The 18143-nt window shown below is 39.5% G+C and overlaps 1 protein-coding gene and 1 pseudogene across 1 annotated transcript; one reads left to right on the plus strand and one right to left on the minus strand.

The window, feature by feature from the left end:
* Positions 1–244: 244 nt before the first annotated feature.
* Positions 245–2588, minus strand: LOC132223346 (smad nuclear-interacting protein 1-like). Its single transcript, XM_059678591.1, has one exon. The coding sequence runs from the start codon at positions 2541–2543 to the stop codon at positions 1350–1352; it is 1194 nt and encodes a 397-aa protein (XP_059534574.1). The 5' UTR covers positions 2544–2588; the 3' UTR covers positions 245–1349.
* A 2323-nt stretch (positions 2589–4911) lies between these two features.
* Positions 4912–6159, plus strand: LOC132224032 (small ribosomal subunit protein eS4, X isoform-like; annotated as a pseudogene).
* The last annotated feature ends 11984 nt before the right edge of the window (positions 6160–18143 follow it).

An 18143-nucleotide genomic window follows, 5' to 3' on the forward strand; every position in this document is an offset into this window, starting at 1 on the left:
GAATCCTCTTACAACCAAAAGAGAGGAATGATGCCTAGTAGGCATGTTTGGATTTTGGAGGCAACATATTTCTCATTTGAGTTTTACTCTGGCTCATTTACCAAGTGATCCACTGTTAGTTTTGAGTGAGTTCTCTTTTTTTTTGGGGGGGGGCTATATTTACAAATTTTATTATTTTTTATCCCAAAATACATATAAATGAAAACCTGCTCTTCAAATGCAGGGAGATTTTACCTATAATGTAGCATTACATTTATATCACAAAACAGCCTCATATGAAAATCAGTTGCAGCTCTTTCATACACAATTAGATATATATTCACACTATATATATGTAAGTAGTTATGAATTATCTACTTACGCAGATTCCTTTAGTGGAAAATTAGGAAATTCCCATGCTTTCCAGCCTTGGGAAGGTAAATACCACCTCTCTAGATGTTTTTAAAAAGATGAAACATGTAAACTACACAATCTCCTTTAGACATGTACACATGTTGCTAGAAGAAAGCAAGGACCCTGCCACATAAATAATAGTGTGTTTCTCAAAAGAGAAAGAGATAACATTTGAATAAAAATGCAAAGTTGAAGAACAGGTAAGATGGTCAAAACTTTTATGTACACGCTCCATGGAGAAATGAGAATTCTCTCACAGGAAACAGATCCTCGATGCATCTCAGCCTCTCGTGACATTAAATCGGCCCCCACTGGCAGTAGTCATGATCTTCCTGTACAGTCAAATGCTTAAGCATGCTCCTTAAAGCATCTGTTTAAGTCCAACAGTCAATAATGAGGTCATGTGGTAAATTCCCACCCCCACCCCCACCCCCCAAAAAAAGAAGTGCAAAATCAACTTCTGTGACTCAAGAGCTCAACCAGGTCAAAGCTTTGGTATATACAGGAGGCTGTTTTGGTGATAACCAAAGCTTAGAAAGATTCTGTTAAGGGATTTGCCCCAGGAACAAAAACAAAACAAACCCAGTCCACAAAACCTATAAATAAAGTAACTGTACAAAGAGAACAAGCCACAATTCCCCTTTAGACAAGGGTTTATAGTTTCCTAGGCAGCAGTTCTGAAAGCACCAACTAAAGCCACAATGCTTCTACGAGAACACAATGTGTTGGTGAGACTGTTCTGAAAACATATGCCCACAGGCAAGTGGCTAATGTGCCACAGAAAAAAGTTCAAACACAAGTCAGTTTTCTTACATTAAAACATAAGCTGGTCAGCAACCGAAGAGAGACTTAAGGCAATAAGAGGCGTTACAAAGCGTGCCACGGTGCTCGAGTCAATCAAAAAGCCTTCGCAGAAAGGAAAGGTCTCTTAAGAGTTTGGGTTGTTTATTAGTTTGCTAGCTGTCAGATACTTCCTCCTCCTCCTCTTCATCCTCATCTTCTTTCCTGTCTACTTCAGAGGTGTCAGAGGACTCATGCAGCAGAACATACTCTCTGCTGCTGAACCCAAATTTAAGTACGTCTTTTTCCTTCAGTTCGTAGTATCTCTGTGGCTCAATGCGCTTGTTATTCAAGAATGTTCCATTGCCTGAACCAAGGTCAATGATGTAGGGCTTCACCCTGCGGCCAACTGTCCCATCAGCACGGGTGTATTCCACAAGCCTATACTGAAAGACCGCGTGCTGCTTTGAACAAGAGGGATGATCGATTGGAATGTCTGCAATACGGCGGTGTCGCCCCAGGAGGTAAGCGCTTTGTCGATGGATGTACATGATTGGAAGCACCTCATCATTTTTAAATGGGTAGAGACGCCACCGTTTTTTAGGGATACGTGCTTCGGGGGGCTCGCTATATTTAATGACTACACCTCGGAAGGTGTTAGTGTCCTCAAGAAGTGCCCCAGAAAGTTCAAAGCTTGGCTTTTCCTTGACGGGCACCTCTTTGTTTTTGTTGTTGCCACCAGGTGGAGGAACCAACTCCTGAGACTCATTACCTCTGGTACTGACTTCATTCTTTTGGCGATGCTCCCGCCTTCGGGCATTATAAAACTCCCGCTCTGCTTCCTGAGCCGGCAGGTTCTGAAGGTCTAGATCACGTCCCTGAGCCGACCCACTCCCAGGTCTCTCATTAGAGGCTCTCCTCTGGTGGGAGTGGCCCCTGTGCCTGCTTCGGTCACTATTCCTAGCTCGCCTGTGCTCCTGTTCCGATGCTTCCCGGTGCTGCCGATCTTCCCGTTCTCTCCGGGGTGGATGATCTTCACGCTCCTGCTTCACTTTGACTGTCGAGTGGTGAGGACTTCGGCTTCTGTTACTCCGAGGAGACTTGCTTCTTCTCCCTGAGGACGTTTTCTTTTTGGCTGGGGACCGGCTGCGTCTCTGCGCTCGGTTCCCGCGGTGACCAGGGCGGCCCGGCTCGCGGGCCGGCTGGGACGCGCTGCCGCCTGAGTCAGGGCGGCGGTGAGCAGGAGGAGCGGCCTTGGGGCTCAGGCGCTCTTGCTTCACCACCACCGTCGTCGCCGCCCTCGCCACCGCGTCCTCATCCCGGTGCCTGCGCCGGCTCCCCCGCTCCCGCTCGCTCTTCACCTCTTTCATGATGCGATGTCCGCGGAGCGCAGGGGAAACTCGGCCGTTGAGCTCCCCTCGTAGACAGGAAATCTTGAGTGAGTTCTATAAAAAGAAAATGCTCTATAGTAGATCCAGGCTGCTGTGAAAGCTTATCTGGCTCTTGGGCCATATGATCTAGCAAATCTAATGGTGTGTCAACAGTCAATAGACAATAGGGATGATGTTTGAAGATTTTGGCAAGTCTCTATTGGTGAATCTAAATACAGACACATAAGATTTTGGAATAAAAACCTGTCTTCCTCTGTAGAAAATAATTTTCCATTTGAGAAACAGCTTTGTGCTTAATACTGGGCCTTAGTAGTGATTGAGTGGTTAGCCAAGATCCACCAAGTTGCCATGCATTGTGAACTGGGTTAGTGAATCATGAACTGGATGTTGTCTGATCACCAAATCATAAAGTTGAATGTACTCAACAGAACTCCATCACCAATTGGAAGTGCTATGTACAAGATCAGCCATATGAAGACAAAAAAGAACACATACGTGATATGAAAAAGTAGCCTAAATACCTGTGCTTTGACTGCTACGATATTACCTTCTCTCTTCTAGTTTGCAGCTATGGCTTCCTTGAGATCTCCCAAAGATTATTTGACAAAAGAAAACTTGAAATTGGTTTACAAATGATTCTGAATGATATACAGGCACCACCAGAAAGTGGACAGCTACAACACTATAGGCTGTGACAAAGAGTTTGGTTTGGGTGGTCAGGAACTTGGAAGAGACATAATTAGAAAATTGGTGACAAGGAAATCTTTTTTGTTTATGTGATTTAAAAATGTTTTGTTTTATTTTATTTATTTACTTTTTAATTCTTCATTGTTGAAAGTATTACATTTGCCCTCCTTTCCCCCATTATCTTCCCTCAGCCCGCCCCTGCCCACTAGCCCAGGCCTTCACCACCCTATTGTCAGTGTCCATTGGTTATGCGTATATGTATACAAGTTCTTTGGTTGATCTTTTACCGCCCCCCATGCCCTGCCCACCCTCCCCTTACTTCCCCTTGTGGGTTAACAGTCTCTTAGATGCTTCTAAGTCTCTGGATCAATTTTCGTTCATCAGTCTATGTTGTTCATTATATTCCACAAATGAGTGTGATCATGTGATACTTATCTTTCTCTGACTGGCTTATTGTATTTAGCATAATGCTTTCCAGGTCCATTCATGTTGTTGCAAATGGTAAGAGTTCTTTCTTTTTTTACAGAAGCATAGTATTTCATTGTGTAGATGTACCACAGTTTTTTAAACCACTCATCTGCTGATGGGCACTTAGGCTGTTTCTAAATCTTAGCTATTGTAAATTGTGCTGCTATGAACATAGGAGTGCATATATGCTTTCTGATTCGTGTTTCTGGTTTCTTGAGATACATTCCTAGAAGCGGGATTACTTGGTAAAATGGCAGTTCCATTTTTAATTTTTTGAAGAAATGCCATACTGTTTTCCACAGAGGCTTTAGCAGTCAGCATTCCCACCAGCAGTGCACAAGGGTTCCTTTTTCTCCACATCCTCGCCAGCACTTGTCCTTTGTTGATTTGTTGATGATAGCCATTCTGACAGGTGAAAGATGGTATCTCATTGTCATTTTAGTTTGCATCTGTTGAATGATTAGTGACTTTGAGCATTTTTTGATGTGCCTCTTTGCCTTCTGTATGTCTGCTTTCTAGAAGTGTCTATTTAAGTCCTTTACCCATTTTTTAATTGGATTGTTGATGGTCCTTTTGTTAAGTTGTATGAGTTCCCTATAAATTTTGGAAATTAAACCCCTATCAGATGTAATATTGACAATTACACTCTCCCATGCAGTGGGCTCTCTTGTTGTTTTGTTGATGGTTTCTTTTACTGTGCAGTTTTTTATTTTTATGTAGTCCCATTTGTTTATTTTCTCCTTAGATTCCATTATCCTAGGAGATGTATCGGTAAACATATTGCTATGAGATATGTCTGATATTTTGCTGCCTATGGCTTCTTCTATGATTTTTATGGTTTCCCATCTTACGTTTAAGTCCTTTAACCATTTTGAGTTTATTTTTGTGTATGGTGTAAGTTGGTGGTCTAGTTTCATTTTTTTTGTATGTATCTGACCAATTTTCCTAACACCTCTTATTGAAGAGCCTGTCTTGACTCCATTGTGTGTTCTTGCTTCCTTTGTCAATTATTAATTGACCATAATGGCTTGGGTCTATGTCTGAGTTCTCTGTTCTGTTCCATTGAGCTGTATGTCTGTTCTTGTGCCAGTACCAGGCTGTTTTAAGAACCATGGCTTTGGTACGAGCGCAAGAGGGCATGGGGTCAGGGTGTCAGACACCATTGTGTGACTCCATTGCGTCGGAGACCGAGGCACGGTGGGTGACTACTTTCTTTTCTTAAACTTCATTTCGTTTTTACTAGCAAGAAGAGAGTCCTCTTTCCGTGCCTAGCATAGCCATGACTCATGGTCCCAAGAAGCATCTGAAACGTGTAGCAGCTCCAAAGCATTGGATGCTGGATAAACTGACCGGGGTATTTGCTCCTCGTCCATTTACCGGTCCCCACAAGCTGAGAGAATGTCTCCCTCTCATCATTTTCCTAAGAAACAGACTTAAGTATGCCCTAACAGGAGATTAAGTAAAGAAGATCTGCATGTAGCGGTTCATTAAGATCAATGGCAAGGTCTGAACCGATGTAACCTACCCTGCTGGTTTTATGGATGTCATCAGCATTAATAAGACAGGAGAGAATTTCCGTCTGGTCTATGACACCAAGGGTCACTTTGCTGTTCATCATATAACACCTGAGGAGGTCAAATACAAGCTGTCCAAAGTGAGGAAGATCTTTGTGGGCACAAAGGGAATATCTCATCTGGTGACCCATGATCCTTGTACCATCCGCTACCCTGATCCCCTCATCAAGGTGAACGACACCATTCAGGTTGATTTGGAATCTGGCAAAATTACTAATTTCATCAAGTTTGACATCGGTAACCTGTGTATGATCACCGCAGGTGCCAACCTGGGAATAATTGGTGTGATCACCAACAGAGAGAAACACCCTGGTTCTTTTGACATAGTTCATGTCAAAGATGCCACTGGCAATAGCTTTGCCACCCGGCTCTCCAACATTTTTGTTATCGGCAAAGGCAACTAACTATGGATTTCCCTTCCCCGTGGAAAGGGTATTTGCGTCACCATTGCTGAAGAGAGAGACAAGAGTCTGGCGGCCAAACAGTTGGTGAAATGAGCTGACGTGACATGATTAGAAGAGTCTTTGTACTTAATTAAAGATAATGCAGTATGGGGTGGGGGTGAAGATGGGGGAAATGGACATGCCCACTAAGATGCTAATAATTCATAACCTAAATTTCATTCCCTTTTCCTGTGGAACTTAACAGCTAAATGAGTATGACAGTCCTTTACCCTAAAGTCATTCTCACTTCAGCCTCTTCCTTTTTTTATATACCTGAGTTAGTTCATTTTACTTTTCAGTTTGTAACCAGCTATCTGCTCCTGAAAAGCACTTATTTCATTTATTTGTTTATTCCCTTTTAGTCACATTTCTTACTTCCTATCTCATAGCTGCATGGACAATTACTCTAATGTATTTTCAGCATATATTTGAATTTGTAGGTTTCTAGTTTTGTTTTGACTGTTTATGTAATTGCAATTGAAATGCAAATACAGACTTTAGTTAGTGGTAATGTATTAATATTAAATGTAACAAATACACCATACCACTGTAGGATGTTAGTAACTGGTGAAACTGATGCCAGGTACATGACAGCTCTGTACTATTTTAGTTTTTCTGTAAATGTAAAATTACTTTAAAAAATAAAGCCTGGGAGTGCCTGTTGTGGTAGCAGGGCCTCCTTTTCCAGGATATCCCAATCTGCCAGTCCCCAAGACTCCGGCGAGATCTAACTGTCCCTCACTCACCCCCCCCCCCACACACCACATACATTCACATACTACCTTCTTACTCCTTTACTTACATGCTCTCCTCACTGCAGTCCTGCTGCCCACCATGTTAGGATCTCAGTGACAAGGAAATCTTAAGAAAATGTATATGGATAGATCTTTATGAATGGGTAAAAAACATGTTAATCCTCAACAAAGAGTTACCTCAGCAGGGTAAGATTTTAATAATCAAGTGGATAGAATGATTTATTGAATATAATTTAACTTATTTTTTCCAACAAGTCCTGTCATTCACCAATGGGCTCATGAACAAAGTGACCATGTGACAGAGTTGGAGGTTATGCAAGGGCTCAGCAACACAGACTTCTACTACCCAAGGCCATACTGGGTATAGCCATTGCTGAGAACCTGAGACTAATGTTAATATTTTACATAATCATGGTATATTTACCAAAATTTAGAAATTAATATTGATATATAATAATAACTAAAATACATATTTTATTCAGATTTCTATCACTATCCTTTTATTCTGTTCCAGGATTCAATAAAAATACCACATTACATTTAGTTGTCACATCTATTCTTTTTGTTTCAAACACAATAATATTAATGATGTTCCTGAAATTTAGGTTACATAATAACTTCTGGCTGAATGAGAACCAAACGATTCATGAAATTGAAACCTGCATTTTGCATGTGTTGTTTAATTCTTTTAAAATATATATTTTTTATTGATTTCAGGGAGGAAGGGAGCTGGAGAGATAGAAACATCAATGATAAGAGAAAATCATTGATAAACTGCCTCCTGTACATCCCCTACTGGGGATGGAGCCCACAACCCAGGCATGTGCCCTGACTGGGAATTAAACCATGATCTCTTGGTTCATAGATTTATGCTCAACCACTGAACCACATTGGCCAAGCTGTTTAATCCTTTTGAGTAAGTCTAATCATACCAGATTGGCAGAAATTGGGATGTTCTATTGTTTCCAGAAGAAGTGATTAACTACCTTGTGTCTCATAAATTCTGTCTTATCTTGTCAAATGTATCATTGCCTGAGGAAAAAAAATATGTTTGAAAAGATAGTCAGGATGTTCACCCAGGCACCCAGCATTTAAACATATCAAAGGATAAATAAGATGAAGGATAATAAACATGTAATGGTAGGGTAATACTTGAGCATGAGTTAGAGAGAGAAATTGATTTCCAAGTTATTATTTTGCTTATTCAACAAAGTTTGGGCTAATTAATTACATAGCACTAAGATAAATAAGAACATATTTTTATTTATATATTTAATACTAGTAGCCCGGTGCATGAAAGTCATGCACATTAAAAGGGAATTAATTGCCCTAACCAGTTTGGCTCAGTGGATACAGCATCGGCATGTGGACTAAGGGTCCCAGGTTCAAATCCGGTCAAGAGCATGTACCTTGGTTGCAGGCACATCCCCAGTGGGGAGTATGCAGGAGGCAGCTGATTGATGTTTCTCTCTCATTGATGCTTCTAACTCTCTATCCCTCTCCCTTCCTCTCTGTAAAAAATCAATAAAATATATATTTTTTTTTAAAAAAAGGGAATTAATTAGCAGATATATTTTAATATTGTTATTTGCCCTTTCTCTATAATTGAAGTGTGAGAGATGAAAGGAAATTAGTAAAATGTATATGAAAATAATATATACATTTATTAATAAATAAACAGTAACAAAAGGATATAACAACAGAGGCATGATATAAAAACAACAAAAACATGATATGAAAACAACAAAAACATGATATAAAAACAACAGTGATGCAAACAAAGGCTGATAAAGTGATTAAACTTATCCTAATATCTTCCTTTACACCACATTAAGAGTGAAAACACTTTCAGAGTACTTGACTAATTTCCCTTGTGATGAAGTGCTTAGAACTTTAACTGTAACATCACATGCTCTTCAAACTTGAGAGAATGCAACATATAACTGACCATGTGCAAAAACAGGTTCAGGTAGGAATATGCCTACTTTGTCTAGAACTTGTCCTTGTGATTTATTAATAGTCATCACAAATGCTGGCATCACGGGAAACCGTCGTCGAATCAATTTAAGTGGGAGGCCAGTGTCAGATGGAGACAAATTAATTCTTGGAATCAGAACAGCCTCTCCCTCTGCAGATCCTGTTAACACTTCAGCTTCAATAATGTTAGGTCATAATCTTTTGATAATCTGGTACCATTACAAAGACCCCATTTACTATTAAGATTTCTCAATAGCATGATGATTGCACCCACTTTCAATTTTAATTTATGACATGGCATTCCTGAAGGAGTAATACTATTAAGAAATTTGATGGAAAAATTTTTCTTTTCAGCATCATCTATGGAATCAATGGAATCATCACTCAAATATGTGTGAAAATCTCCATTTGAGTATATCCAAAATTTCTTCCTTTAATTTTTGAACATGCTCATTTTTTTTTGGACAAAGAATTGCACGTTTATATATATTTTTAATATTATCTATAGCAGTGGTTCTCAACGTTGGCTGCACATTAGAACCACCTGGGAATCTTTTTAAAATCCTGATTCCTGGGCCTCATCCTCTGGAAATTGTTTTTGTTATGGAGTGGGGCCACAACATTAGTAACAAGGAAACAGAATTAAAACTTTATTGTGGGGAGCCGCTACAGTGTTTTGGACAGGTTCAAGCCTTGCATTGATGAGAGGGCACAGTTCTCTCATTGCCACATGCAAGTCCCAGCTTGGAGGGCAGAGCCCTCCCAGCACAATTATAGCCAACAGCTGTAGTTGTAAGCTTGAACCTATGGTCCAAACATGTGGCCCCTCATGCCTGAGTGATGTAGGCTTGATAGAGTTCAGGTGCATGTAGTTGAGTGGGATTGAAACCCAGGAGAATGTTGTAAACATCTTGGTCATGCCCTTACTTTGCCTCGTAGCATCTGCTATAAAATAAAGGTATGGCTGTGGGTGTGGTCACTGTCTCAGAGAAGCATCGTCCCACCGAGACCTAGCTTTCATTCTCTTGTCTGTATTTTCTAAGCCTTTCAGCCAGCCCCACTCAGGTTCACCCCTGGCCATGCTGGCGTGGCACACTTTAGAAAGATATGCCTCTACGCTCCCAGGGCAGGTTCCTGCCTCAAACTCCGCCCTTACAGGAAACAGCTCTGGGAAACAGCAAGGTGGAGGGAGCAGCAGTTGCCAGAACAACCCCTGAAGGACTGACTTCCTTCAGCTTGGCCGTGGTTCTGGTCGTGAGGACCACCACCCAGGGTTTTTATATAAGTAGATAAGTGTGTATAATGCTTACTATGTGCCAGGAAGTTTTCCGACATTATTTCTTCAAATAGGTTTTCTAACCCTTTTTCCTCTTCCTGTCATTCTTGCACCCCTATCATTTGTATGTTGCTTCATTTCATGTTGTCCTAAAGCTCCCTTAGGCTCTGCTCCTATATTTTATTTTTTGTCTCCAATTGCAGTTCAGTTTGGGTGTGTTTTGCTTCCCTGTCTTCTAATTTGCTAATTCGGTCCTCTGCTTCTCCTGGTCTACTGTTTAAATTTTCCATGGTGTTTTTTATTGCAGCTATATCACTCTTTATTTTTTCCTGATTCTTACATAAGTTGTTGATTTTTTCATCCATCTGGTTGATGAACTGCATGACCCTTATTCTGGGTTTTATTTTGACATATTGCATGCCTCCGTTTCCCTTAGCTGCTTTTCTGGCAATTGCTCCTTATCTTTACTTTGCATGTCATAATAAGCGATCAGACTCAGACTGTCAAACCTCAGAGGGAAGGTAGGGGAGGGAGCGGATAAGGGGGAGAGATCAACCAAAGGACTTGTATGCATGCATATAAGCCTAACCAATGGACATAGACAACAGGGGGTGAGGGCATAAGTGGGGGGGTTGGGGGAGTATTGGGGGTATGAGGACACAAATAATAATAATTATAATTTTATATATATATATATATATATATATATACAGAGAGAGAGAGAGAGAGAGAGAGAGAGAGAGAGAGAGAGAGAGAGGTAAGAAAGGCCACTTCATAATACTAAAGGGATCAATTCAACATGAGGGTATAACCCTGGTAAACATATATGCACCCAATGCAGGAGCATCCAAATACAAAACAAAACAAAACAAAACAAAACAAAAACTGCTGAAATATATCAAGAGATCAAGGGACAGATCAACAAAAATAAAATCATAGTAGAGGACTTTAATACCCCACTGACATCACTGGATAAATCCTCTAGACAAAAAATCAGCAAAGAAATAGCAATCCTAAATGAGTCACTAGATCAGATGGACTTAATTGATATCTTCAGAACATTTCACCCTAAAGCCACCGAATATACGTTCTTCTCAAGTGCACATGGGACATTTTCAAAAATAGACCACATATTGTGGTCACAGACAATGTCTCTCCAAATTCAAGAAGATTGAAATCATATTGAGCATCTTCTAAGACTACAATGGCATAATATTAGAAATAAACTACAATAAAAACAATAAAAAAATACAAACTCTTGGAAGCAGAATAGCATGCTATTGAACAATAATTCGGTTATAAAACATATCAAAGAGGTACCATTAAAAAATCAAAAACATCCTGGAAATGAATGACAATGAAAACACAACAATCCAAAATCTATAGGACAGTGAAAGCAGTCCTGAGAGGGAAGTTTATAGCTTTACAGGCCTACATCAAAAAAAAAATAAAAAATGGAAATTAATCATCTAACTCTACAACTAAATAATTAGAAAGAGAGCAATAAGAAAAAGCCAGAGTGAGCAGAAGGAAGGAGGTAATAAAGATCAGAGCAGAAATAAATTACATAAAGACCAAAAAAAAAAAAAAACCCATTACAAATATAATGAAACGAAGAGCTGGTTCTTTGAAAGGATAAACAAGATTGATGAACCTCTAGCCAGGCTCACCAAGAAGCAAAGAGAGAGGACCAAAATAAATAAAATCAGAAGTGAAAGAAGCAAAATAACAACAGACCCCACAGAAATACAAATGATTGTTAAAAAATACTATGAACAACTCTATTCCAACAAACTAGACAACCTAGAGGAAATGGACATATTCTTTGAAAAATGCAACTTCCAAAACTCAATCAGGAAGAATCTAAAATTCTCAATAGGCTGATAACTATGGAAGAAATTGAAGCAGTCATTAAAAAGCTTCCAGCAAACAAAATCCCGGGGCAAAATGGCTTCACAGGGGAGTTTAACCAAACATTCAAAGAAGATCTAAAAGCTATCCTCCTCAGACTATTCCAAAAAATTTAAGAGAAAGGAACACTTCCAACCTCATTCTATGAAGCCAGCATTACCCTAATCCCAAAACCAGATAAAGACAACACAATGAAAGAGAATTATAGGCCAATATCCCTCATGAACATAGATGCCAAAATCCTCAACAAAATTCTAGCAAATTGGATCCAGCAGTACATCAGAAAGATCATACACCATGACGAAGTAGGATTTATCCCAGGATGCAAGGATGGTACTATATCTGCAAATCAATAAACATGATACATAACATAAATAGAGAGACAAAAATCACATAGTCATATCAATTGATGCAGAAAAACATTTGACAAAATCCAACACCCTTTCCTGATAAAAATCCTCAGCAAAATGGGAATAGAGGGATCATACCTAAACATAATAAAAGCCTTGTATGATAAATCTATAGCCAACACCATACTCAATAGGCAAAAACTAAAACCATTTCACCTAAGAACAGGATTGAGACAGGGATTCCCACTTTCACCACTCCTGTTCAACGTAGTAATGGAAGTGCCAGCCATAGCAATTAAACAACAAGAAGAAATAAAAGGTATCCAAATTGGAAAAGAATATATAAAATTGTCATTATTTGCAGATGACATAATACTGTACATAAAAAACCCTAAAGACTCCATCAAGAAATTATTAGACCTAATAAATCAATTGGGCAATGTAGTGGGGTACTAAATTAACACCAAGAAATCTATGGAATTTTTATACACCAATAGTGAACTTACAGAAAGGAAGACTAAAAAAGCACTTACATTAACCATTGCACCAAAAAATTAAGATACCTAGGAATAAACTTAGCTAAGGAGGTAAAAGATCTGTACTCGGAAAACTACAGGACACTAGAAAAAGTAGATAGAAGAAGGCATAAACAGATGGAAGAACCTACAATGTTTATGGATTGGTAGAATCAACATCATTAAAATGTCTATACTACCCAAATGTCTGTAGATTCAATGCACTCCCCATTAAAATACCAAAGGCATATTTCACAGACCTAGAACAAACTCTCCAAAAATTCATGTGGCATAAAGAAAGACCCCAAACAGCTGTAGCAGCCCCGAGAAAGAAGAACAAAGTAGGAGGGATCTCAATACCAGATATCAAGCTGTATTACAAAGTCACTGTTCCCAAAACTGCCTGCTACTGGTACAAGAACAGACATGTAGACCAATGGAATAGAATAGAGAACCCAGAAATCTATCCAAACCACTATGCTCAATTAATATTTGACAAAGAAGAGAAGAACATATAATGGAGTCAAGACAGTCCCTTCAATAAATGGTGTGTTGGGAAAACTGGACAGATATATACAAAAGAATGAAACTATACCACTAGCTTACACCATACACAAAAATAAACTTAAAATGGATAAAAGATTTAAACATAAAACAGGAAACCATACAAATCTTAGAGGAATCTACAGGCAGCAAAATCTCAGACATATGCTGAAGGAATATCTTCACCGATGCAGCTCCTAGGGTAATGGACACTAAAGAGAAAATAAACAAATGGGACTACATCAAAATAAAAAGCTTCTGTACAGCAAAAGAAACCAAAAACAAAACAGCAAGAAAGCCTACTGCATGGGAGAACATATTTGCCAATGTTATCTCCGATAAGGGTTTAATCTCCAACGTTAATAGGGAATTCATACAACTTAACAAAAGGAAGAAAAACAACCCAATCAAAAAATTGGCAACAAACCTAAATAGATACTTTTCAAAAGAAGACAGTAGGAAGGCCAAGAGACATATGAAAACATGCTCAAAGTCACTAATCATCTGAGGGATGCAAATGAAACAACAATGAGGTACCATCTCACAACTGTCAGATGGCTATCAACAAATCAACAAACGACAAGTGCTGGGGAGGATGCAGGGATAAAGGAACCCTCATGTACTGCTGGTGGGAATGCAGACTGGTGCAGCCACTGTGGAAAACAGTATGGAATTTCCTCAAAAAACTAAAAAATGGAACTCCCATTGGACCTAGTGATCCCACTTCTAGGAATATATCCCCAGAAACTATGAACAACAATCAGAAAAGATATATGCACCCCTATGTTCATAGGAGCACAATTTACAATAGCTAAGATTTGGAAACAGCCTAAGTGCCTATCAGCAGATGAATGGATTAAAAAAACAGTGGTAAATCCACACAATGGAATACTATGCTGTGGTCAAAAAAGAAGGAAATCTTACCATTTGCTACAGCATGGATGGAACTGGAGAGCATTATGCTAAGTGAAATAAGCCAGTCAGTGAAAGATAAATATCACATCTGTGGAATATAATGAACAACATAAATTGATGAGCAAAAAGAGATCCAGAAACAGAGAAATAAAATCTTCAGACAGTCAAACTTAAGAGGGAAAGTAGGAGAAGGTGGGGGTAAGGGGGAGAGATCAACCAAGGGACTTGTATGCATGCATATAAGCCTAACCAATGGACACAGACACCAGGGGGGTGAGGGCATGAGTGGGGGTATGGGGGGAAATGGAGTGATATGGACACATATGTAATACCTTAATCAATAAAAAAGAATACCCTTCAACATTTCATATAATACTGGTTCGGTGATGATGAACTATTTTTAGCTTTTTCTTTTCTGTGATGCTCTTTATTTGTCCTTCAATTCTAAATGAAAGCTTTGCTGGGTAGCGTAATCTCGGTTGTAGTTCCTCTCTGTTCATAACTTTGAATATTTCTTGCCCCTCCTTTCTGGCTTGCAAAGTTTCTGTTGAGTAATCAGGAGAGTTGTATGGGCACACCCTTCTAGGAAACTAACGTCTTTTCTCTTGCTGCTTCTACTCTCTCTAAAAATCAATGGAAAAATATCCTCTGGTGAGGATTAAAAGAAAAAGATTCTCTCTTTGTCTTTAACCTTTGGCATTTTAACTATGATGTGTCTTGGTGTGGGGCTCTTTGGCTTCCTCTTACTGCGGATTCTTTGCACTTCCTGGACTTATAAGTCTATTTATTTCCCTGAGTAGGGGAAGTTTATGTCAGTATTTCTTCATATAGGTTTTCAATATCTTGCTCTCTCTCTTCTACTTCTGGTACCCCCATAATGCAAATGTTGATACACTTGAAGTTGTCCCAGAGGTTCCTTACACTATCTTCATATTTTTAAATTCTTTTTTTCATTTCGCTCTTCCAATTGGGTGTTTTTTTCTTCCTCACATTCCAAATTGTTGATTTGATTCTCAGAGTCTTCTACTCTACTGTTTAATCCTTGTAAATTATTCTTTATTTCATTTAGTGTATGCTTAATTTCTAACAGGTCCTTTTTTATGCCTTTAACATTCTCATTAAGATCCTTGAAACCTCTCATGAAGACCCTTGAGCAACCTTATAACCATTGTTTTAAACTCTTGTATCTAGTAGTTTTCATGCTTCCATTTCATTGAGTTCTTTTTCTAAAGATTTCTTCTGTTCTTTCATTTGTGGCAGGTTTCTTTGTCTCTGCATTTTGGCTGTTGCCTTGTGTTTGTTTCTATGTATTAGGTAGAGCTGCTATGTTTCCTAGAATTGTAGAGTGGCTCTGTGTAGTAGGTGTCCTGTAGGACTCTGTGGCTCAGCCTTCGCAGTCACCTGAGCTGGGCATTCTAGATGTGCCTGTTTGAGGACTGTACGCACAGTCTTGTTGTAGTTGAACCTTGATTGTTGTTGGTATCTCTGGGGGGAATTGACCCCCAGGCCAATTGGCTGTGAAAACCACCTGCAACTGCAGAGTGAGAGCTTCTGTGCAGGAAAAACCCCTATGGTGCAGGACTTGTTTCAGTGGGGCTTTGGTGCTCACTGAGTCTGTCCCTTGAGTATTTTGCTTATAATCTGGCATGTTGTGAATCTGTCCACTAGGTGCACTGGATATGACAAGAGCTATAGAGCTATCTGCAGATGGCTGCTACTTGTTTGGGGCTTGGAAGTACCCAGGTAAGGCCAAGTTGTGTAGCAAAGCAGGCTGCTGCTAGTGCAGGGTCTTTCTGATGTTAGCTACTCCTTGTTTGAGAGAATTTAGGAAAGTCTGAAGCCTGAGGCAAACCAGGCTAGCCATATGGAAAAGCTTTTGCAAATAGCTTGGATGTAGCTGCTAATTGGATGAGGTGGGGTTAGGTGGCGTGGGGTGTCAGGGAATCACCAGGGAAGACTGAACAATGTGAGCCAGTCTGATGGAAACTCAGATATGGCACCTGTCGGTCAGCTCTGTGATGGGGAAGGTCTAAGCATAGGAACAATGACCCCTGGGAGCAACCCTGTCTTGGAGAAAACCACCCCTGAGTTCTTGCTCCAATTCCAGATAATTTAGTTCCTACCCATATGTCCCTGGTTCTCCCCAAGCCTCCATCCCAGGACTGGAGCTCAGAGGGAGTGGAACCATGTAAGTTTGTGCACCAACCTTTAAGAGGTACTGCTTGGGTCTCCAGTAGCCTTTGTGTCACTCAGTCATAATACTTATTAGTATTTACAGCCCAAAGTTACAGGGACTTCTCTTCTCAGTCTGTAGCCTTGGATTGAAGGTCTGGTGTGGGTCTGGGACCCCTTCCTCCTCATCAGAGACTTCTGCAGCAGAGACATCCCTCCCAATTAAAAGAACACTTTCCATAACATTAACCTTTGTCCCAGACTCAATGTGCTTTCTTCTTTAATTTTCTAGTCATTGGACTTCCATTCAGCCAGATTTCAGGTGGTTCTGATTGATGGTTGTTCTGTATTTTAGTTGTAATTTTGATGTGGTTGTGGGAGGCGGTGAGTACTGGCATTTACCTACACTTCTATCTTGGTTCTCTTTTCCCTCGTTCCACCTTTCAGTGACACTGTATGCCAGGGGGCATGGGCCAGGGGAGCTTGCCACCACAGGCACCAGGTGCAAGAAGTTCTCTCCATGCCTCACAGACAAGTGGAAATTCCACAACAAGTACCCAGCCATGGAAGCCTCCTAACCCTCCTCTCACCATACCCCACTCTACCTCCAAAGGCCTGAGACAACCTTTCTACCACCGGAAAATATCAGATTACTTAGGTCTGGAGAGAAGACTTCTGCCCCATCATGCAGCACCAGCAGGCACCAGCATGAAAAAAATAAAAAATAAATAAAAAAACACAAAGTAAACCAAAATAACACTACAAATGTTTTGAAAATTCAATTGTTCTTGGAAGGACAGCCTACAAATAATAGGCTAGCACCTGTATGCTAAAGCTAAATATGGTGACTGATTGATAAAAGATTTATATAGAACCCATATTCTCCTATATATAACCAAACTATTCAGTACATAATAGGAAATCAGCCATCATGCAATGAACCAGGAAAATGAAAACTTGAATGACAAAGCACAATGAAGTGACGCCAACATTGAGATGATGAACTCAGATGGAAATCAAATGGAATCAGGTTATGAAAATTTCCCAGAAGGAAACCACCATAACAGATGGTCTACACATGAGTTTTATCAAATTTTCAATGATCAGAGCAGACAAGAGTGGCTATTATCAACAAGGCAAGTAATAACAAATGTTGGAGAGGTTGTGGAAAAAATGGAACCCTCATTTGCTGCTTGTGGGAATGCAGACTGATACAACCACTATAGAAAGTGGTATGGTGATTCCTCAAAAATTAAGAATAGAGCAACCCCTCTCCTGAAAATGTCAACAACATATATTCGCAAAGACATATGCACCCCTATCTTCAATGCAGCATTTTGCACGCTGGCCAAGGCATAGAAACAACTAAAGTGTCTTGCTATAGAGGAATAGATAAAGAGCACAAAGAGCACTGTAGTGATTGCCAGAAGTAAGGGGGTGGGAGTAGAAGGGTGTCCTAATATATGGTGACAGGAGAAGATTTGACTTTGGGTGGTGGGCACACAGTGTAATATATACAGATCTTGTAATATAGAAACCCACACCTGAAAACTATATGATCATGTTGACCAATGTCACCCCAATAAATTTAATTAAAAATCAGATCATCCAAATATTATACAAATTCTTTCAAATAATTGAAAAGAGGAATATCCCCAAATTAATTTAGTAATGCTACCATAATACTGTTGTCAAAACCAAAGACCAAATAAGACTGGCCAGTATCAGTCCAATCTCAACCAAGCTCATAGATGCAAAACTCTTAAAAAAAAAAAACAGCAATGTTTAAAAAAGATAATAAACCATGATTAAGGTGGGTTATTTCAAAAAATTCAAGGATGTATTAATGTTAAAATATATGAATGTCAACCACATTAATAAATGTAAGAAGAAAAATGTATGACCATTCCAGTAGTGTCATAATAAGCATTTATTGAAATATAACCCTTATTCATTAAAAACTACTTGGAAAAGTAAAAGAACATTTCTGAAC

The sequence above is a fragment of the Myotis daubentonii genome, chromosome X, assembly GCF_963259705.1.
Source record: "Myotis daubentonii chromosome X, mMyoDau2.1, whole genome shotgun sequence".
Taxonomy (NCBI): domain Eukaryota; kingdom Metazoa; phylum Chordata; class Mammalia; order Chiroptera; family Vespertilionidae; genus Myotis; species Myotis daubentonii.